The sequence below is a fragment of the Cydia splendana genome, chromosome 4 (assembly GCF_910591565.1).
Source record: "Cydia splendana chromosome 4, ilCydSple1.2, whole genome shotgun sequence".
Lineage (NCBI taxonomy): Eukaryota > Metazoa > Arthropoda > Insecta > Lepidoptera > Tortricidae > Cydia > Cydia splendana.
In genome coordinates this window covers 13,149,987-13,173,373 of record NC_085963.1, presented here as the reverse complement: position 1 = coordinate 13,173,373, position 23,387 = coordinate 13,149,987, and the positions used below count along the sequence as shown (strand labels likewise).

Below are 23,387 nucleotides of genomic sequence, written 5' to 3'. Positions count from 1 at the left end.
GCTTTTAAATCCATAGAAGTACGTAAGCCTGGCCGTATGCCTTTTTCTACTCTAATGTAAAGTCATAAATATGCGATCATATTCATTAAGTTTTACTAAATAGACATACGAAATTTCAAAACTACTATTGTACCTAATAATATTTTAGTATGTAAAAGTAAAATTTATAATCCAATTAACATTACAAATAGAAATAACGCGTAATACTTTCTATAGTAAAATTAATTTGTTACAAATTGTTGTAAGTATATCAATATACATAAATGGTGGGACAGCAGTGATTCTGTTGAAATAATATCATCATCATCATCATCATTTCGGCCTATATACGTCCCACTGCTGAGCACAGGCCTCCTCTCATGCGCGAGAGGCCCCTCGCCCAAGAAATAATATAAACAAATGAAAAAAAACCATTGTTTTTGTGGCTAAGAAAACGACCTTTTCGACGTTTAAGTATCCAAAATAACAAAAATGGGGAAAACTTAACAGTGAATACATCTCTATAATTTTTCGGAAAAAATTGTTAATTATAGTACTTAGAAGTATAGTGTTCCCTAAATGCAAGTTGTCAATATTGCAACAAAATTGTTGGATTTACGCCAAATGGTACTAAAACAGTTTAATTTTTAGTACATTACGCCCTTTTTCTAATAAGATAAACAAACATGCTATTTTCGTAAATAAGCATTGTATTATAAGTTCAAGAAATCAGTTTTAAAGACCTCAAAAAGTTAGGAATAAGCCGCATACAGGCATCAGTTAATTCAAGCAAACAAAAAAGGTCTGATTTCGTTTCTCAAAACAAAACTGTTTGTTGGCTCTCCTGAAAAATTGCGTTTTGTCAGTTAAGCCCTTTGAGCCTACGGTAGTGGATATAACTCATTTTCGCCAAAACGTCCTTTACGCCAATTGAACCCAAAGGTAAATTATTATCCAAGAAGCTTGAACTATCAAAAGTGTTGGTAATTATTATTTAAGGTAAATGTATTCAAAACATCAGAATAAACAGGCATTAAATAACCTCAATACGTGAAATTAATAATACCTATTATAAAAAAATGCTAAGAACAAAAAAGATACATTAAAAAAATAATGTGCATAATTTACGTTAAGTATGGAAAGACTGGTTTATGCTATTTATAAGGAAAAAAAAATTATACATGTTTATATTAAAATTTATTAGTCCATATAATTAAGACATATTGAAGTTAGACTTGATGAATAAATCTTTATTTACATACAATATATATATACAGTGGTACTACTAAACGAAATTAATAACTAGCTTAAATCTAAAATAGGCCCTTGAGGCATTGTACCAAGGATGCTGGCGGCATTTCCTCGCTGTATCGCAATGCTGATACGTTGTGCGAGGTAGCCGCCAGCTCTTCGGTCACCAGTTACGTCAACCAGACGCTTCGCGATTTCTGCGAACAACTTATGCGCGCTGGGACCCCATGGACCTAGAGTTTCAACACCAAATGGTACAAAATGGTACTCTCTACCGAGGCTCTTATATTTGTTACGTTTTAGAATTTCGGCGCTTTCCGCCGCTCCGCCCGCTTTTACAGTAGTCTTGATTAGATATTAGATATAGAAATAAAAATATTAATAACATTAATATAAATTAAGTTCAAGAAGTAATATTCATTTGGCGCACAGGCGAAGTAAACATGCGCTGCGTGCGCAACGTGTGGTTTTTAGAGAGAGGCCCTTACCCGCCGTCACGCCAAGGTCGCGCCCGCCCCCCCTGCACGGCCCGCATTGCCCGTTTAGAGCCACCCGCTAGCGTCGTATGAACGCAAACATTATTTTTGTATTATTTGTTTATGCAATGGATGAAACTGACACAAATTCATATTTCTTATTTATCCCGCCTTTAAAATTAATAAGATGTGAACTCTAGTAACTTTAATATTCTTTTGTTATGGTAATAGCCTGTTAGAACAAAATTATCAAAAATCTTATGAAGCTATGCCTTAATAAGACACAAAAACATGTAATGTACATTTTGACACGATTAAATGCGATGTCAGCAATTTTTTTTTACTTTAATTATTTTTTGAGTCATTTTGAATAGTATGGCATAGTATCCGATTGCAATGGACGTAATTGACACAAACTATGTTTTCACATTAAAAAAACTATCCTAAATGCGATACAGTTACATGTTTTCTCTAGAATATTCTTTTCTTCAAAATAATTCAAAATAAAAATAATTACCACAAATTGTTAAATTACTTAAAAAGCAAATAATATCTGTGACACAAAACAAAATGTAAGATTAACATCTTAAAACACTATTCGTAAGCGAAAAAATAATTACTTTAATATTAAGTTAGGGCTCAAAATATAGCCAGCGCTACAGGACTATATGGCATTACGCTACCGCCTACTTCTTTTTTATGGACTATCGGAAAATACGAGGAGTTTTGTGGAACAAATCGTTCGACACTCGTATTTTATCCGACACGTTCGACTAACGCCCACGCGATTGGGCCGCCGGTACCAGCGCTATGACCATCATTTTTCTTTCCTTCATTACATGCTTAGACCTCTGACGAACCGCCATACTGGTACAAATGACCCAGTAAAATGTGTCACTATCTCCCGGTCTATAATTGAATACTTCATAAAGATAAATTAATTGGGTTACAGTCATTAAACGTTTTTTTTTATTCAGAACAATTATTACCTTAAATGATACATATAATCCAACCTTACGTAATTTTTTTTTAAATGAAAACTTATAACTCGAAATCATATTGCGAGTCGAAATTTGAGTATGTGTCTAACGAATGGGGACCAATAGTAGGTACTAGCGGTTGACCAAAATCAGCTGCAAATGGTGTTAAAGGTATGAACATCGGCACGATTAATCTTTAGGCCATTTGAATCAATTTGACCCGTAGCACAAAAAAAAACGGAAAGGAGCTATGACGTCACCTTTTTTTTTAATGGAAAAAAAAAATTTTTTGTTCAGAAACCTATCGAGTGTGGTATTAAATGAAAGGGCATTTTGAGCCGGTTCTAAAAATATATCACATTATTATATTTCCGTCACTTGCATTCAATTAAAATTAAAATAATTTTCAAAACATACAAAGTTACGAAAATCCTCCAGATACGAAACCGTTGAATTATTTTTTGTAAATAAACCTCAAGTAATACCCAATATCCTCATATCTAACCCCAAGAAATTAATTTCGAATATATTTAGTTTTATTATTAAAAAAATATATATTATTACAAAGTGTGATCTATCATTCTATCAATGAAACGGCCTCCTTGCCTAGTCGATAGTGACCCTGCCTATGAAGCAAGAGGTCCCAGGTTCGAATCCTGGTAAGGGCACCATTTGCAGCTGATTCCTGAATTTCCGGCTGTACCGCTATCGCTATAATTCTAAATAAAACAGCATAGGTATTTTGGTAGGTATGCAATATACATAACACAGCCTTTACTTAAGCACTTTATTTGACACCAGGTTCAACCAAACAGCACCAGTCCTACGCTGCGAACGATGATGGCGTCGTTGCAGGCGGAGTGCCCGAAGATGACCGAGGCAGATGCTCCGGCGAGACCGGCCATTGGAGAACTGTACACTGTGTATTATAATAAAGATTCTTCCTGGTATAGGTAAGAGGTCATGTTCATTTTTATGCCACAACTCAAATTTTCCTTGTTACAAGTTTCTTTTATTATTGATCTGTCTGTATAATAACAATAAGGCAACCTCTTTGATTCTAGTCTTGTTTGAACCGGGTTGATAGAAATTTACAATGGAAGTACTCGTACACTTATATACTACAAAAATTTTCTGACTTTTTTTATACTTATGTTTTACAAGGGGGCACAGTTGTTGTTTAACCCCTTCTGCTAATATTGATACCCGAGCAAGCGAGGTATTCCAAAATTGAATCACGAGCGTAAATGAGTGGTTTTAAAAGCCGAATCTTGAGCGTTGCGAGGGTTTTAAGGCACGAGGTGTAAACAAACTGCTGCCGAGTGAAACCCAATATGATTGATTGCAGGGTTACAATAGCGGGAATTGTATCGACTGAAATGGTATCAGTGTACTTCTGCGACTACGGGGATCTGGCGCTCTTCGCCGTTAAGGATTTGCGTCCCGTGCCCGCCAAGGCTCCCTTGGCGCGCTCATTGCCGCCGCAGGCAATAAAGGCTAGACTGTATGGTTAGTTCGTTTAACCTTTTGAACGCCAAACGGCGCATCCATTTGCCGTGCCACTGACACCACGGGGGTAAAATTTAGTTTTGTGAATAAATAATAATGCCAACCTAAAAGTGGGGTGTTTTTCAGTAGATTTTCATCAAAAAATGTTCGAATTCAAATGCCGCTTTGGCGTCGTTGTCACGATTTTGCGTTGACGTCAATTGCCGTTTGTGGCGTTCAAAAGGTTAACAACATTTTACACTTTTCTTTATTTTATAGCAAACTGATTTCTTTGGTTTTCTATCGTTGGCATTTGTCAAATTGTACCAATACTACCATTACCAATTAATAAACATATCGAACAGAAGGTAAGAGTTTTATGGCGGTATGCTCGAACGGCTACTACATGATATGATATGACTTGGCCCGGCGGCGCCAGCAAGTGAGGAGTGAGATGAGATGCCGAGATCTGGCTTCTTGCCTCTACTCGGAGATGCGATTGTTTGACGTTATCGCTTGCTCCGCTACGCTGTCATGTCCGTGCTGTTAAAGTAGCTATTAGATAATAGGGAATATTACGCAAAACTCTGCGTAGGGGGCGCCACTACCCATCACAATCTAGGGGTCTACCGCGAAAAAAGAAAATTCGTTATCTAACCTCTTATCACTCTTGCATATTCGAGCGATAATGAAGAAGATAACTAAATTTTATATTCGCGTTTCCCGGTAGGCCCTTGTTAACAAACCGCCTTGATACAGCAATGTCATATTTTATTGTCTGTGAAAACTTATCAAAACACAGTTTAAGGCACTGTATGTATAAGTTATTCTATGGTTTACTAGCTAGCTTAGTGCTGCACTCTGGCGGCAGAACATTGCAGTAATACCCCCTATAATCATTTAATTTAATTATCTATTTAATAATAACTTGATTATCTATCATGATATTGAAGATTATTTTTAATACCATGCAGTACAAATATTTTTTGTTTATGCCAAATGGTAATAATTTCCAATATAATCTCGTATTACCGTTTATTTTTAAAGTTCACAAATATAAATTGTGAATATTTGCATTTTTCCTACAGATGTGTGGCCGCTTCATCAAGACTGGACTGTAGAAGACTGCATTAGGTTTCAAGAATTATGCGTGGAACAGCAATTCGTGGGGTTCTGCAAAGACGTGGGCAAGGACCCGCTCAACCCCAACGAGCCGCTGCTCACGCTCGACCTCATCGACACTTCCACCGATGAGGACATTTATATTAATAAGGAATTAGAAAAAGAGAGCAGAGCGAGGCTCGGCTCTGCTTCATAAGCGATTTTATAATGACATTATTTTTTTTAAGTATTTTCGTGTAATGGCAACATTAAACAGTATCACTTTGGTGGTCTTTACACTGGCACTGCAACAAGATGCGGCGGTGGTGTACGAGCGAGACTATGTACGTTTACAGTTTATAGGACTATCTCACTTGCATATCGTTCGTCCATCGTGTCGTCGCATCCGTTAGCGGCATCAATGTTTCAACCACATTAGACTTATTACATGAAACAGTAAATCGAGTTAGACGTTAGTCAAAATATATCACTCGCATAAATAATGTGTTCTGTTCATGTAATAATGAAATGACTATGTTATTCCTATTTATACGATTGTGTAACTATACATATAAGTTACAGACGAAAGAAATGCATGTTCATGTTTATGTTTTTATTTTTTCGTTTTGTTTATCTCAATGTTGATCGTTTTTGAGGTGGCTTACTTAAAGTTTAGCAATTTTTAATACTCTTTGTTATAAGATTACTTATATATTCAAATTATTACCAGTTACTCAGATATATTACAAACAAGTATTCAACATATTTACGAGTACATAGTAATTAACTTCTAACTAAAACTTATAGACAGTGTGCAGCACCCCATAGATCTGTGTATCGCAGTATGTAAAACCCGATGACCCGTATGTGTTAGTAATTAAGTACCTACATTCGAAATAAATAAATAAAAATCTTATAATTAATTTGTATTTTAATTTTTTTCCAAACCATTCTTTACTACTGTGTATACCTACTGATAATAGCTGGGAATTTATATTTCTGGTAGTTACCAAATAAATAGGGGAGAATTCCAGCTGCTACCAGTGCTAAAAAGTCGGGAGATTCAATCTGGGCAATTTTTTTAGCAGCAGCAGCAGAACTTTACAGTATTACTACTCCCTATACCTGGGAATAGGGAGTAATACTTCTGCCGCTAAACTGTACACTATAGAGTAACTTGTATACTATGCCAAACAGTTTTCGCTGATTGTTTGTTACGAAAAAAAATTGTCATTGATTGCATTGATGCATCAATGCGGTTTGTTTACAGTTAATGCTAGTGGTGCCCCCTACGCCGAGTTTTGAGTAAACCTACATAGTTAGTTAAGTATGTACTAGAGAAGTGCAAGTTGCGGAAAGTTCCCAAATAGAAATTCCGCAGGAAATAACCACAAAGGTAATTTTTCGAGTAGAAATTTTAATTTTTCATACAAAATTATCAGATGTTTCCGAAATGTGGGTGGAATTTTCACAATTTTGGAAAGCTATTTACTGCACATCAGTAATACTGGTAATAATTAATAGTAGGTACATACTAAAATGAAATCAATACAGTGAAAATAGAGATGGACCAGTGCACCCAGTAATGATCATTCCTTGTCTAAGTAGAAATGGGATAGGGTACGGCCTCAGTGCGTTAAAACTTCGACGCGGCGTGGCGTCAATGCGTCAAGCCTCCAAGGGGATTTCAACAGCATACACCGTAGGTGCTTCCATGCATTTGCTGGATTAACATACATGGAACACCCAGCTTGAGAGTCAGGTCAACTCCATTTGCACACTAACTGTTAAGCACTAGAAAATAAATAAATTTCCATTGAATCTTAAAAAGATATAAAGGTTTTTTAATGTGTTTCAGTAAAGTGTCTTCACTTAAATATACTATAAAAATTAACTACAGATTAGTATTTAAAGAGAAAGAGAAAAGCATGATGCTGTTAAACTGCTCAACACTTGTCATATTTTGAAACTATACTTTCTCTATACTAGATTTTGATAATGTTCCTAAAGGTAAGGTAGCAGAAGGAATGCAAAGAAAAGAATATTTTTATTGTCTTATATTAAATTCTTTATCTTATCTAAAAACACAAAATTATTTTCGCAGTTCTTCTGATGAGATGCCATATTTCTTCTTTAGAGTATCCAATTCCTCTTGCTTCTTCTCAATATCCATACCCTTGAAAGCTTTGTTTGATCGGTAATATAATACAACCAAGTATCTGTTGCAGACATTGAAACCTGAGAGATGGTCACAGGCATTCTTTGCATCAAATATATCTTCATACACTACAAAAGCAGTACCTCTGGTTTCTGGTGTGTTTCCTCTGAAAAAGTGAAAGCATTAGGTAAGGTTTCCACAAGTACATGCATAGTTATAAGAGTATTAATGTAAGTTTGTAGTATTAAAAGTTTCATAATATTGTTATTCTTAGCTACATTCTATGAATTGAATACTAGATTGCCTTCATAGATAACGGTTCTTTAGAAGAGGGTTTTTCCAAATTATAAAATATGAAAAAAGCCTAACATTTCAACCTGTGAAAACAAAGTGGAAGCTTAGTTGTGGCTCTTAGGTTAGCAAGTTTTGGAGCCCTTACAATTCAATACAATACAAATCCTCTTTATTGCACAACCTCAAAAAAAATGTACAGAGACATACATAATACATGAAGACAAAGGCAACAAAAGGTGGTCTTACTTTACTTTCCTGCTGTTTTATCAAACAAATCATGTCTATAACCTCAAATGAATAAAGCCACGACTCTATAGCTTGTTCTACAGCATAGGTCTTCTGGTCTTATAGTTCGTTTTTTTTAGCATTAGAAAGAACTCCACAGAAGCAAGCGTGCAGTTTTTATCAGGCTCTTTAATTGTTAATAATTATTGAATTATCTAATGGTCAATACATATAATTTACTTCAAATTATTACCGCTAAAAGTGCCGGATTTGGAACCACAAGCTTACTTCTGCTAATGCTAAAAAAAACGAACTATAGGGCCCTTTGGTAGGAGAATAACATTTCTGAAAACTCCAGATAGAGGGAGTTTAATACTTTAACACAAGAATTATCTACACTGGTATAAGTGCAAAATTTGACATTTATAAAACAAACATAAACTTACACACGGATTTGCCTAATTGCTCCATATTTTCCAAAAATATCATACATTTCTTCAGCAGAAATTTTGTAAGGCAGATTTCGTATATACAAAACTCTGTTGACTTCTGGTGGAAGGCGAACCTAGAACAAGCAAAGGTCAGGGTAAGACACATTTCACTTACGATGTATATTCAAAACAAGAGTTTGGGTACTAATATAAGTGGTTAAAATCTTACGTTTGCTCGTCGCTGTAGTGCCAAAGCCATGGTTCAATATCCTCAATTGACGATGAACTTGCAATCTAAATAAGCAAATATGCAATGGGGTATAGAGACCGAACTACTTAAATATTGCTGGGAAATTAGTGATTCTTTCGATCTAAAATAAATAGTGTGCGCTTGATGCTTTGCTCGAGTTGCTTGACAATGACGTTGACATTTAACTTTTTTTTTGGTTTTTTTTTTTTTTTTTTTTTTTTTTTTTTATGGCATCGCGCTCCTGGCGCATTCAGCCAGACGAGTAAAGCAGGGAAACGGAATTAAAGGATTACATTATAACGGGTAAGACGGAATTTTGGAAAAGGATCAGGAAAAGGTAAATTATAGGCAGTTAGAGTTTAATGTTATGACGTGAAATAAATGAATACAATGATTTAAATATATATGGAGAAGAATCATTAATATACAGGAGTGTTGTAATAGATGTGGGAAACGGAACTTTAAAATCTGACAGCTGTCTTAATAGTATAGAACGATCATAAAGGTTACATGCAAAGAATATATGGTTAAGATCAGCGGGATCAGCTCCACAAGTACATGCAGAACTGGCCACGCGATTTAGTAGTTTGAGGTGTTCCGGTGTACATACGTGACCCAATCTCATTCGAATTAACATACTAGTTGCAGGTTTTGGCAGAGAGATTTTAGCAAACCAAGGTTTGGCAGGAATTGATTTTTGAATGCTTCGATAATGTAACGCAGCAGCACCTGCACCAGATGTCCATAAATTCCTCCATTCCTTTCGTAGGTATAATTTAGGCAGTGCCAACAGGTCTTCAGCAACATTCTTAAACGGAAACATGTCCCCACAACTAATGGCATCTCGAGCTAAATCATCCACCCTTTCATTACCTTTAATCCCTCTGTGTCCAGGGATCCAGGCAATGGAAACCGAATACCCTTTAATGTGACATTTTAACAATAGGCTACGGATTTGATAAATAATTGGGTTATTAGATTTAGATTTGAAAGGAAATTTACATATTGCCTGTAGTGAACTTAGGGAATCTGAGAAAATAATTGTTTTTTTGAGATGCATTATAATGATGAACTCTATTGCTTTCAGGATTCCAAAGCACTCACCACTGTACACAGAGGATTCTGGTGGCAACTTTATTTTTTGGTAAATATTAGATTGGGTGTGGAGAACACCAACGCCAACACAACCATTCTCTGACGTCTTAGAAGCATCTGTGTACATATGATGAGCACCCAGGCCATCTGTTCCAATGAATCCCAGGAATTGTTGATTTTGTTCAACATCATTCTTGGAGACTCCAATATCGAGGAGAACTGGAGGAATAAGTGTCAGAGAATCATATTCATATTGGAAAATGGGAAGTGTTGAAGAGCTAACAGTGGGAGCTGATATAGATTTAAGTTTTTGAAAGCTTTTTACTAAACAAGGAGGACTTTTGTGTTTCCAATAGTTGGAAGTAGTTATTTGAAGCACAAGGTTAGACAGGATAATCCAGAGTTGGTGATTAGAGAATTGGGAACAACGGAAAATAAATCTATCACTAAGATATTGGCGTCGTAAATGAAGTGGAGGCTCAACACACTCAACTTGCATGGCATTGATAGGGCTTGAATTCATGGCCCCACAAATCAATCTGAGTGCTTTGGATTGAATACGATCTAGTTTTTGGAAGCCAGCTACATATCCTGGCTCTAACAAAAATGTCCCATAATCTAAAATACTTCTTATCAAGGCATTATACATGAGTTTCATGCAAAAAGGATGTGAACCCCACCAAACTCCTGAAACGCACCTGAGGATATTAATATTTTTTTCACATTTAGAAACTATGTAATCACAATGTGGAAGACCCGTTAATTTATTATCTAAAATAACACCTAGGAATTTGGTTTTATCTTTAATGGAAATGGAGCAGTTATTAAATTGCACATTGATCGGAGGAGGAAACATTTTTCTAGTAAACAAAACTACAACACTTTTATGCACTGAAAGTTCCAAACCATTTGAATCTAACCATAACTTCAATAAGCCCAAAGAAGAAGTGACTGATCTACTGGCTTGTTCAATAGAAAGGTTTGGCGAATATAATAATAAATCATCAGCATATTGCAAGACTCTAACCGTGTCATTTAAGGATGATTCTAAATCAAATGTGTAGATATTATATAGCAAAGGACTTAATACGGATCCTTGGGGAAGACCTCTCCACACTAAACGGGAAATCCTATTGTTGTCATCTATGAGAAGGCTAATGGACCTTTCTGATAAAAGGTTTATTATGAAATTGGTTAACATTACTGGTATAGCTAATTTGTGAAGTTTTGCATGTAACACTGAGACTAAGACATTATCATAAGCGGCGCTTATGTCAAGAAAAGCAGCTACTATAGACTCATTTCTAGAAAATGACAATCGAATATCTGAAATTAAAATACCCAAGCTATCATAAGTAGACCTACCTTTTCGGAAGCCAAATTGACTATGAGAAAGTAATTGTTTTTTTTCTACAAAATATTCTAGTCTGTTTTTAACTAAATGTTCTGCTACTTTAACAAATACTGAGGAAAGGGCAATTGGACGATAAGAAGAAACATCTGACACTGGTTTGAACGGCTTTAAAATAGGAATAACTATTTGAGATCTCCAAGAATCAGGAATTTTACCAGACTGGATAACAGAATTTATTATATTTAGATAATAAGAAAGAATACCATCACTAGCATTTGCTAAAAAGGAATAAGGAACTCCATCTTCCCCAGGTGAAGTATCTTTTAAACCACTTAATACAGCTTTTAACTCCTCCATTTTAAAAGGCTCATTTAAAGTATTATAATAGCATGAGTCAAATGAAAAGGCAGCAGGGTGAAATACATATTCTTCGGGGACGGAAGCAGGTGCTAATCTATCCATAAACTGTGTAGCAAGGTTAGGAGGAAGGATCTGTCTAGAGGACTCATTGAAAGCATGTCTAAATCTTTTAATATTATTCCATACTATGGATGGTTTTACGCTAGGACTAAGAGACAAACAAAATCGCTTCCAGCCTTCGAACTTTTTCTTTCGCAACAATTTTTTTGTCTCACGAGCAACTTGCATGAATGTCTCAAAATTTTCATTTGTCATAAAATGACAATATTTTCTTTCAGCCTCCTTACGGTTTCTGATAGCTTGTGTGCAATCATCATCCCACCAAGGCGGAGAAGGTATTTTACCTGATGCACTGTTTTTAACCGGAAAAATTTCATCAGCTGCTTCAGTCATTATCTGAGCTAATGCAACTGAACAACTAACTACATTACTATCATTTATGGACGGTAAACACAACAATTTCTCCTCTACACGGGTTTTGAAAAGTTTCCAATCAACATTACTTAAATTATACTTAAGCCTAGGGCTAGGTTTGGGAGATGGCGGAATAGAAGATGGAAATGTAATAATGATAGGGTAGTGATCACTCCCATATGTTGATTCCAGAGTATGCCAAGTGAGAGAAGCCGCAAGATCAACTGAACAAATTGATAAATCAATAGCGCTAATTGACTCTGTTGGAGCTGTTCGGCGGGTTGGAGAACCGTTGTTTAAAACACAAAGATTGTGTTGGTCTATGATATGAATGAGGCGATCTCCATTATAATTAGACGATGAACTACCCCAAACCTGGTGATGTGAGTTAAAATCTCCTAAAATTAAAACGGGCCTAGGAAGAGAAGAAATTATTTGTTCAAGCTCAACAAAAATAGATGATGAGGGATGAGGAATATATACAGAAATAATATAGATGTTATTTACAATGGCAGCAACAATTGAAAAATCATCGCTATGGGATGGAAGATGAAAAGGTGAAAATGATATGGAATTCCTGACAAGTAGAGCTACTCCGCCCCATCCGCCAGGAGTGCCAGGTCGCGAAGGACGGTCCTCTCTGAGACATGAATATCCCGTGACTCTAAGAAGAGCCCCAGGCTTGAGCCATGTCTCAGAGAGGGCAAAAACAAATGGTTGAAATTTGTTTAATAAATGAATTAAATCTTGTTTTTTATTTATTACACTTCTGCAGTTCCACTGTATAATTTTGGCCATTATTTTTAATAGTTGAGACAAGTTCTTCAAGCATGGGGGCAACGTGGGACGGTATTCTTACATTAGGCTGAGATAAATGATCAATTAACGCTTGTATTTCCTCAGCTACTGAAACATTATCTTTAGGAGACTCTTGCTGTAGTGCACAGCCATTTTGAGGAGATGGAATGATATATTCTTTAACTAAAGCATTGTGAGCTGCTGCATCATACCCTGTTGTTATAAGTTTTTTAACTGTACGTGGTTTCAAAAAAGTTGTCTTTTTATAACTGTGTGACTGCATAGTTGTACCCGGGGCTGGATTATTGACACTGCGATGTAAATTTGGCTGAGACTGTGGCTGTTGGGGTGATTGTGTCAGAAGGACATCGGCAAATGATTTTGAAGCAGCTGGATGTAATTTAACAGCCTCACCATAAGAAATACAATTGTTAGCCATAGTTACTTTAATATCCTTCTGTCTCTTGTGTTCCGGGCAAGCCCTGTTCGTGGCGAAATGGAAACCATTGCAAAGGCAGCAAACGGCATCGTCCTCCTCCACTGAACAGGTATGACCGGAATGCAATTGACCACACTTAAAGCACTTGGGTTTAGATCTGCAATTAGTTTTCGTATGACCAAATTTAGTACAGTTGAAGCACTGGATTGTGGGAAAGATATACAGTTCGACAGGCAGTGAGATGTAGCATGAGAATACCCGTTTTGGTAAAACTTGACCATCAAAAGTTAGGACAACTGTTTCAGAGGGTTGCCACGAAACGGCACCATTAACTGTAACTCTATGATTCAAACGCCGAACTTTAAGCACTTTTCCACACCCAGTGGGCACGGAAATGTTGGACACTATTTCCTCCTCGGACCACTGTGATGGAATACCACGGACTAGGCCCATGCGCGTTACTGTAAATGATGGTATGTATGCTGTTAAATTTTCGTTGTCAAGTTGAGGATTGGTTACAAACAAATTAGCATCGATATGATTTGCAAAAGCCATGGAAATTCTTGTCCTACCAATACGTTTCACGCTGCCATTTATAATATTTTTGAAGCCGTTTTTTACTAAGAACCTACCAAAAGACACCGGGTGCAGGGACGAGTTTGGATCAGTTTGTTTTAATTGAACATGCACCGTAAACGGTGCAACATCAGCTGTTGAAAATAAATTTCTGCCAACTTTTGTTGTTTGAATATCAGAAACTACTTTATTTGTGTCAGTATTTGTTATAGAATGAGCTTGGGTCTTCTGTACAATTTCACACTCGCAAACATATTCCCCACCAGCATTTCGCTTTCTCTTTTTGTTACAATCTTTACACCTCTTATTTTTATATACTTTTCTTTTTAAATCATTTTTATTATTTACAGATGTATCAGTATCCATGCTAGACTCTATTTCAATATTTATACCAACCTGGAGGTTTTCTCCTCCAGGGTCGGGAGGATCATCCTCCCCCATTGTAAAGAATTACAAAAGACTTACCTAATATGAGTGAATGTCACAATATATACAGAAAACAAAAATATTTACATGTAATACTATCTAAAATATATACAAATTACCAATTCCTTGATCTTAAATTGAATTAAATGTACGAGAAACCAAAACACACAACCGCCACGTTTCACGTTTCCCGCGCTTTTTTCTTTTTTTGGTTGGTCCGTTAGACTATGGTTAGACTTAAAGGCCCTAACACACTATCGCACCGCACCAAGGTCATTGTGCGACGCACCGATAAGTAAGAGCGAGAAATGGGCTTACTTATGGGCACAATGACCTTGGTGCGGTGCGTTAGTCTGTTATCACTATAAGCAGTAGGGCCAAGCTAGGGCCAAGGCCCCAAGGCCCCAACGTTTTCTGTTCTCTATGACGGCGCAGCAACTACTATCATTTCTCTCTCCTCGCTCTTTTAAAAATGCCGTTTGTGAAAAAAGGACAACCATACTGTTGACAAGATGGACTTCAAATCAAGGTGTTATCGTTTTAGGTAGAACCGCGGCTTAGCACGGTCGCGTTTTTATCCCTTGTCACCATGCCTGTCACGTTCTAACAAGTATGTAAGTGCGAAAGGGACGCACATAGTGATAGTCGATAAAAATGGAACCGTGCTGAGCCAGAGGTTGTGTATGCTTGCGTAAAAGCGTATATGTGTGCTCTTTTAGGGATGTGAAAAGTCGATTTTAATCATGTTATATATCGATAAACGCTACACAGCCGAACGAAATAGCGATTAATTGAAGCTTCAATATCTTCGTTAAACATAAACATAATTGAAATGCTAATGGATAATGAATATATTATAATGTAATAAAATAATTCAATTGTTGCGGAACACATATTTTAGTAGGTATTTATGTATTTTAATTAAATATCTGAACTTTTCCTTGGTTCCCTGCTGGGGCGTAACGATAAAATTGTGATCTGATAACCACAATAAAGAATAAAAGCGTTTTTGTTCTTTTTAGGTATCGTTAAACCTTTGAAGTAAAATTAAAATTGCAAGAAATGTCGATCGTTTATCGATATGACTTTATCGACATGGCTACAGCAAGGTGGTGTTAAATTGTTAATCGTACACTAAACAAAAGTGGTAACAGTGATAGCTCGCTGAGGCGTCATCTAAGTATATTATATATCTATGAGTAGGGCTCTACAGACCATGCAACGTATAGCCCCCTCCAGACTATGTGCGTGAATCGCGGCGCGACGTCGCGGAGCGAACATATCGCGAAGTTGACGTATGACTCCATTCACGGCGATTTCGCAGTTTGGTTTGCGGCAATATGGCGGAAAAGCATCAGCTGATCGAGTTTAACTGTTAGTTATCTATGGCATCATACGTGATTTAGCTGTTTTTCCATTTTGTTTTATTGTAAAACCGTAAAATATAGCTGCTTAATATAATATATCATAATATAATTAATATTTATCTTGCCACAGAGGAGCCAAAATATTGTGTAATGTGGAGTCTTGCAAGTTCGCGCTTCGCGTCTCCTTTGACGCGGGCCGAAATACCGACAAAAAACGGAGAACAAGGCGCGAAGGCGTGAACAATCTGCGAAATCGACGCCACACTCGCGTTCGCGGCTTCGCCCGCGATTCACGCGCATAGTCTGGAGGGCGCTTATCACTACACCATATTTTTAGTACTTTGCCGGTTTTCATTGGATATATCAATGATAGAACATCATGCTAGTCTTTATAGTGGTAACAGACTATCGCACCGCACCAAGGTCATTGTGCGACGCACCCATAAGTAAGAGCGAGAAAGCGATATCTCTTTCTCGCTCTTACGTATCGGTAAGTTACGTATCGATAAGTAAGAGCGAGAAAGAGATATCGCTTTCTCGCTCTTACTTATGGGTGCGTCGCACAATGACCTTGGTGTGGTGCGATAGTGTGTTACGGCCTTTAGGCGATCAATAAAGCCGTAATACACTACCGCACCGCAACGTGACCTTGGTGCGGTGCGCTAGTGTGTTACGGCTATTAAAGAGGCGCTAAATTCCAAACTCCCATAGCGCTTCACATTTACACCAACTTACTCTTTGATTTGGGCCCTTTTTAAGGCCTATTAAATAACTAGCAAAAAGCAGAGCTTTGTAAGGGCTCGCGGAGTTTTTCTACCTAAACGTACTTACCTACCGGACCGCGACTTTGATCCAGTCCGAGGCTTGTTCCATGTTCGATCGAGTGGGTACGTTATAAATCCGTTAAGGACGCAGCAATAAGTGAGAACAAGACAGAAATATACTGACCCCGGTCGCTGTCCGGTACGCCTGTCTGTTACAATTTTTACTTTGTCCATTAAAACGTGTCCAGACGACTGTTTGACACGACGACACATTGCCAATATCATCCACACGTTATATACAATTTCATAAGAGCTTATTACATCCTACACGGTCGCCCAGTACTTTTTGTAAGGAAACCAATATTGGCTTTCCTACATATTGTTGGGTCAGCGAGCCAATGTCCTTGAATTTATTTTTGCGTCAACACCACACAATTGAGCGAAAAACTATCCCGTCTGGACACCTACTGGTGGTAATCACGCTGCTCCGCACATAAACACACATATAATTTGCTCTCCTAAGTGCTCATCAAGACGAGTGAGATGGCCAAAAGAGCGTTTGCCTATGTTGCACCAAACCTGAGTTCCAATAGGTACTGCCAGGGTTCAGCATCAGCTCTATCTTGGGTGCTACTCTCCTAAGTGCTTATGAAGACGAGTCGGATGACCAAAACAGCGTGTGCCTATGTTGCACCAAACCTGAGTTCCACTAAGTACTGCCAGGGTTCAGCATCAGCTCTATCTTGGGTACTGCTCTACCAAGAGATCATCATGACGAGTCGGATGTCTAAAACAGGGTATGTCTATGTTGCACCAAACCTGAGTACCACTAGGTACAGCCAGGGTTCAGCATCAGCTCTATCGTGAGTACTGCTCTTCCAAGTGCTCATTAAGACGTGTCGGATGACCAAAACAGCGTGTGCTTATGTTGCACCAAACCAGAGCTCCACTAGGTACAGCCAGGGTTCAGCATCAGATCTATCTTGGGTACCTACTACTCTCCTAAGTGCTCATCAAGACGAGTCGGATGACCAAAACATCGTGTGCCTATGTTGTATTAAACCCGAGTTCCACTAGGTACTGCCAGGGTTCTGCATCAGGTATGTTGGGTACTGCTCTACCAAGTGATCAACATGACGAGTCGGATGTCCAAAACAGCGTATGTCTATGTTGCACCATCGACAATATTGTAATTGAAAACACCACATAGGTATCGTTATCTGAATACCCACAACACAAGCCTTCTTGAGCTTACCGTGGGGCTTAGTCAATTTGTCCAATATTTATTAGGGCGAGCGAAGCGAGCCCTATCACTAATCGACGAACTATGCATTCTTGTGGTACACTTTACGGAAAAACTACTGCACTGTTAGGTTTGAAATTTAACATAGTAATTTAAATTAATGTCTAGATGTGTTATCAAACATAAAAATATCTTTTTATAAACCTAAAAAAATAAAATAAAGTAATAACACTTTGTATTACTACTAGCGCCATCTGTTGGCAAAATGATGAATTAACATTCGTGCTAATGTTAATTATTTCTTTCTCTAACAGATGGCGTTAGTAATAAATAAATAAATAAATATTGGACATTCTTATACAAATTGACTACTTAAGAAGGCTTGTGTTGTGGGTATTCAGACAATACGATACCTATGTGGTGTTTTCAAGTTCAATAATGTCGATGGCGCTTACGCCATTAACAACGATGAATACCAAAGTGGGTACAATTTTGGATTCAACCCACCTCGCTTCACTTGGTTTGATTCCCATTTTAGCAATTCAGTTTTTGTGAATACCTACTGGAACAATCAATCTTGCTGTATATTTACTGCGGAGGTCAATTTACTCGTATGTTTTGTGACGCTGACGATGTGATGATCAGTCATGTTGTGTTAGCAAACTTAAATCGGGTATTTTCAGTTCGAGATACAGTTTTGGCGCCATTAATTTATTACGTAAGACGATTTTGGGGTGGAGGGGGGTCGAACATATATTATTTTTTCTTACAAGGGAGTGGGAGGGGGTTTTCATAGTTCTTAAGTAAGATCACAAAGATGCGATATTTTTTTTAATTTCTATGAAATTATGACGTTTCAAATAATACTTCCACACTCTATGCTATCAAACACGGTGCAGAGTTAGCTTAAACGAGCTCAAGTAACTTTGTACAGGTACAAACAAACATTCATAAAAATATTTTTTTGAAAATAAATTATATTGGTGGGAGGGGGACGGGGCCAGCCTATTCTTATTATTTCTTACATAGGGGAGGGAGGGGGTCAAAAGCTGGCAAAAATTGTCTTACGTAATTAATGAATGGCGCCTTTAGTGTTACTATTGCTTGGAACTGCTAAAATTATAAATAAAGATAAGCATAATTAATACAAACTTCAGTAACTTAGGGCCGATACAGACGGACTACAACCCGACTGAAACTTGTATGGGAACTGCACGCCAATCGAAACGTCGGCGTGCAGTTCAGCAAAATGACACAGTACCCTGGCAGTACCTAGTGGAACTCAGGTTTGGTGTAACAAAGGCACATTATGGTTTGGTCATCCGACTCATCTTGATGAGCACTTAGGAGAGTAGTACCCAAGATAGAGCCGATGCCGAACCCTGGCAGTACCTAGTGGAGCTCGGGTTTGATGCAACATACATAGACGCTGTTTTGGATATCCGACTCGTCATGATGATCACTGGGTAGATCAGTACTTTCAGTACCCAAGATAGCTGATGCTGAACCCTGACAGTGCCTAATAGAGCTCGGGTTTTATACAACATAGGCACACGCTGTTTTGGTCATGTAACTCGTCTTGATGAGAACTTAGGAAAGTAGTACCCAAGATAGAGCTGATGCTGAACCCTGGCTGTACCTAGTGGAACTCGATCAGGTTTGATGCAACATAGACACACGCTATTTTGGACATCCGACTCGTCATGATGAGCACTTGGGAAAACAGTACCCAAGGTAGAACTCATGCTGAACCCTGGCAGTACCTAGTGGAACTCAGGTTTGTTGCAACATAGGCACACGCTGTTTTGGCCATCCGACTCGTCTTGATGAGCACTTAGGAGATTAGTACCCAAGATAGAGCTGATGCTAAACCCTGGCTGTACCTAGTGGAACTCAGGTTTGGTGCAACATAGGCACACGCTGTTTTGGTCATCTGACACGTCTTAATGAGAACTTGGAAGAGCAGTACCCAAGATAGAGCTGATGCTGGACCCTGGCTGTACCTAGTGGAACTGTGTGTGTTAGTTTATGTGTGGAGCAGCGTGATTATCGCCAGTAGGTGTCCAGACGGGATAGTTTTTCGATCAATTGTGTGGAGTGGACGCAAAAATAAATTCAAGAACATTGGCTCGCTGACTCAACATTATGTAGGAAAGCCAGTTGGGTTCCTTACAAAAAGTACTGGGCGGCCGTGTAGGATGTAATAAGCACTTATGAAATTGTATATTACGTGTGGATGATATTGGCAATTTGATTTTGTCGTCTGGACACGTTTTTAAAGGACAAAGTAAAAGCTGTAACAGACAGGTGTACCGGACAGCAACCGGTTCGGTACGTTAAGGTAGAAAACCTCCGCGAGCCCTTACAAAGCTCTGCTTTTTGCTAGTTTATTTATTTTTTACTACCAACGCTATCTGTCAGAAAAACAAATAATTAACATTAGCACGAATGTTAATTCATCACTTCTCCAACAGATGGCGTTAGTAGTAATACAAAGTGTTATTCCTTTATTTTATTTTTTTAGGTTTATATAATGATATTTTTATGTTTTATAACACATCTAGACATAAATTTAAATTACTATGTTAAATGTCAAACCTAACAGTGCAGTAGTTTTTCCGTAAAGTGTACCTACCACAAGAATGCATAGATTGTCGAATAGTCATAGGGCTCGCTTCGCTCGCCCTAATAATATCTGGGAGAACGAGCTTTGCTCGGAAAACATATAAAAACTCAAAAATGCGCGTTTTCCCAGAGATCAGAGGGCCTACCGCGAACCACGTTCGACGTGTTGCCTTCCTGTCACACTTACGTACGAATTTACAAGTGGAACAGAAAGGCAACACGTCGAACGTGGTTCGCGGTAGGCCATCTGACCTAGCTAGATCGATTTATCTCCCCGAAAACTCCCATATAGCAAATTTCATCGAAATCGTTAGAGCCGTTTCCGAGATCACCGAAATATATACCGGGTGTGGCCTGTAACACGAGCAAAGAATTAAAACATAGATTGTACTCCTCAAACCGTGACACTTTACTTCGGCTCGTGAAACTGTCACTTGCGGCCTGCGAGCCTCTCTGGCTATGTAAAGCGCCCTCCACACTCATGCGCGAATCGCGGCGAGAAGCCGCGAACACGAGTGTGGAGTTTTGAACGCAGACCTGCGAAATCGACTCCACACTCGCGTTCGCGGCTTCGCGCCGTGATTCGCTCACGAGTGTGGAGCGGGCTTAATATTGAGAAACGACAATGTCTGATAAAGTCATAAATATTAACAAAGTGCGGCCCGCATCAACTTACTCATCGTTAACTACGCTACTAAAACTACGCAAAAAAAGGTTGCCGACCGCTGCTTTAGTTCAACAACTTTTAAAAATTATGAATTATTTAAACTCCCTATTTTTCATACAAAATAAATATTATCTTCAATGGACGCCATCGCCATGCCATATCATTGTGATTGACGTTGTTGTTAACAAAATTCGCAATACATTGCGTCTTAGAATAAACTTTAAAGTGTATTAAAAATCAAATAGTAGGAGATCCCCCATACATCGGACCTTCACCAATCTGTCTGACGGATAAAACCATGGTATAATAATATACTCCGCCTGGTACTCCATTCCCGTCTTTTCTAGGTCACCTAACTGACACAAGCCTACGTCATCATGCGACAGCGCTATATGATAATATGCGATAGCGCTATATATAGCGGCCATGTTATTGTGACGTAGGCCTGTGCCACTCTGGGAATAGAAGACCATGTTTTATTAGACCATGGATAAAACTATGAAAATATGTTCCTGAACATAAAAAAATAGGGTTGCCTAAAGAAATCCGGTCAAGGCTATTTTTAATAAATTTTTGAAAAAAAATTTTTTTCTTCAAATTTCTCCGATTTGTCTGACAAACGAAATAAGTTCCAATGGAAAGTATAGAACTTGTACAACATAAATCAACTAGGTTGCCTATCTTTTTCCGGTCACTATTATGTGGTTGCCATGTTTAAACAGGTGCGTTTTTATCGATAATTGCACGACTCATCTGTCTGACGCTTGAATTATACATCAAAATTTGTTAGTAATTTTATTGCGAATACAGTGGCATAGGGTTGCCTGCGAAATCCGGTCACAAATAAGGTTTGCCAGGCTTTTAAGTAAAATAAGAAGGGAAGACTTTTACCGATAACTCATAAACGGCTTAACCTATCAAGTTTATTTTAATTTTGTTTGAATGAGTTTTTTAAGCACTATTTTTATGATTTTTTTCATATTTTTTGGATCAATGGTTCAAAAGTTAGAAGGAATACCCGTATTTTGTCCTTTCTAATTTTTTATTTCCAAAACGGTTAACTTTATCAAAAAATATTGTTTGCAAACCCCTATTTATTTTTAAAGACCTATCCAACGACACCCCACACTGTAGGGTTAAAACGGTAAAAAAAAAATCACGTACATTTTGATTATTTCAAAGCGATTATTTCCGAAAACATTCACTTAATCAAAAAATGTTATTCTAAGACCCCTATTTATTTTAAAAGACCTTTTATTAAAAATAGCCTTGACCGGATTTCTTTAGGCAACCCTATTTTTTTATGTTCAGGAACATATTTTCTTTCATATATTCATAGTTTCATCCGTCAGACAGATTGGTGAAGGTCGACCATAGAAACGGGATCGTGGGATCTTAGACTTAGACCAAAACCACAAGTTATTTTTAAAAGTCGCTGAACAAATGTTGGTCAGTATGAGGAGTACAGCCTACAGTTAAATTTTTTGCTCATGTTACAGGCCACACCCGGTATATAAATAAATATACATTTATATAAATAAACAAGAATTGCTCATTTAAAGGTATTATATATATACAGTGAAACTTGGTTAAGTGGGACCTGGATAAGTGGGAAACCTCTATAGCTGGGACTCATGGTGCGGTCCCGGCACTTTGGCACTGAATTACCTCTGTTAGTGAGATAAAACAGACCTCTATAACTGAGATTAGTTGTTTCGATTTTATAGTCAAATTTACCTCTATTACTGAGACAGAGAGTGTATTTTACCTCTTTTACTGAGACTATATTTGAAAAATTACATTTGCTATGTAATTAAACATTTATTTACATACAATATATATACAGTGGTACTACTAAACGAAATTAATAACTAGCTTAAATCTAAAATAGGCCCTTGAGGCATTGTACCAAGGATGCTGGCGGCATTTCCTCGCTGTATCGCAATGCTGATTCGTTGTGCGAGGTAGCCGCCAGCTCTTCGGTCACCAGTTACGTCAACCAGACGCTTCGCGATTTCTGCGAACAACTTATGCGCGCTGGGACCCCATGGACCTAGAGTTTCAACACCAAATGGTACAAAATGGTACTCTCTACCGAGGGTCTTATATTTGTTACGTTTTAGAATTTCGGCGCTTTCCGCCGCTCCGCCCGCTTTTACAGTAGTCCGTTGGAGGTGGGACGGTGCCAGTGTGTCTACGCAGGTAGCATCCCACACCAACATCCGTCCCAAGCTCCAAGGAACTAAGGACACTCCATCGGGCCTCTTGCCATCATCTCTGATAATGCCAGTCGGCTCAAGAAGAGCAGGCACATTGATGGTGGCAAGAGACCGACGGACTATGTCATTTGCTTCATTGTTTTGTAGGAATTGACCTCTGTATCTGAAATAACGTCAATCTATGACCTCTCTAACTTGGACTTTATTGAAGATCTTGAACTTTAGTCTAACCAAAAATTCCGCATTCGGTTAATTGTGTCTAAACGACTTCAAGTTTTATTTAGTTAGATTGAGTAAGTAGTTAAAAGTATCGAAACGAAAAACCAAAAATTAATTTTCATTTATTA

The 23,387-nt window shown here is 37.9% G+C and overlaps 2 protein-coding genes and 1 long non-coding RNA gene across 3 annotated transcripts in view; 2 read left to right on the top strand and 1 right to left on the bottom strand.

Moving 5' to 3' along the window:
• The window catches only part of LOC134789918 (tudor domain-containing protein 7-like), a 58,130-nt gene extending 51,932 nt beyond the window's left edge, over positions 1-6,198 (top strand). The window contains exons 20-22 of the mRNA XM_063760611.1: positions 3,488-3,639; positions 4,035-4,195; positions 5,263-6,198. Of these exons, the coding sequence (XP_063616681.1) occupies positions 3,488-3,639; positions 4,035-4,195; positions 5,263-5,492 (543 nt within the window). The 3' untranslated portion in view covers positions 5,493-6,198. The remainder of the gene's footprint in view (positions 1-3,487; positions 3,640-4,034; positions 4,196-5,262) is intronic.
• Positions 6,199-7,326: 1,128 nt separating this feature from the next.
• On the bottom strand, positions 7,327-8,793 carry LOC134789950 (splicing factor 3B subunit 6). The gene is made up of 3 exons (XM_063760680.1): positions 8,613-8,793; positions 8,399-8,517; positions 7,327-7,599 (listed from the first exon to the last, which is right to left on the bottom strand). The coding sequence occupies exons 1-3, from the start codon at positions 8,640-8,642 to the stop codon at positions 7,368-7,370; spliced, it is 381 nt and encodes a 126-aa protein (XP_063616750.1). The 5' UTR covers positions 8,643-8,793; the 3' UTR covers positions 7,327-7,367.
• Positions 8,794-9,098: 305 nt separating this feature from the next.
• LOC134789958 (uncharacterized) lies at positions 9,099-10,435 on the top strand. Its single transcript, XR_010144136.1, has 2 exons — positions 9,099-9,311; positions 9,721-10,435. It is a non-coding gene; the product is annotated as an uncharacterized LOC134789958 (long non-coding RNA).
• The last annotated feature ends 12,952 nt before the right edge of the window (positions 10,436-23,387 follow it).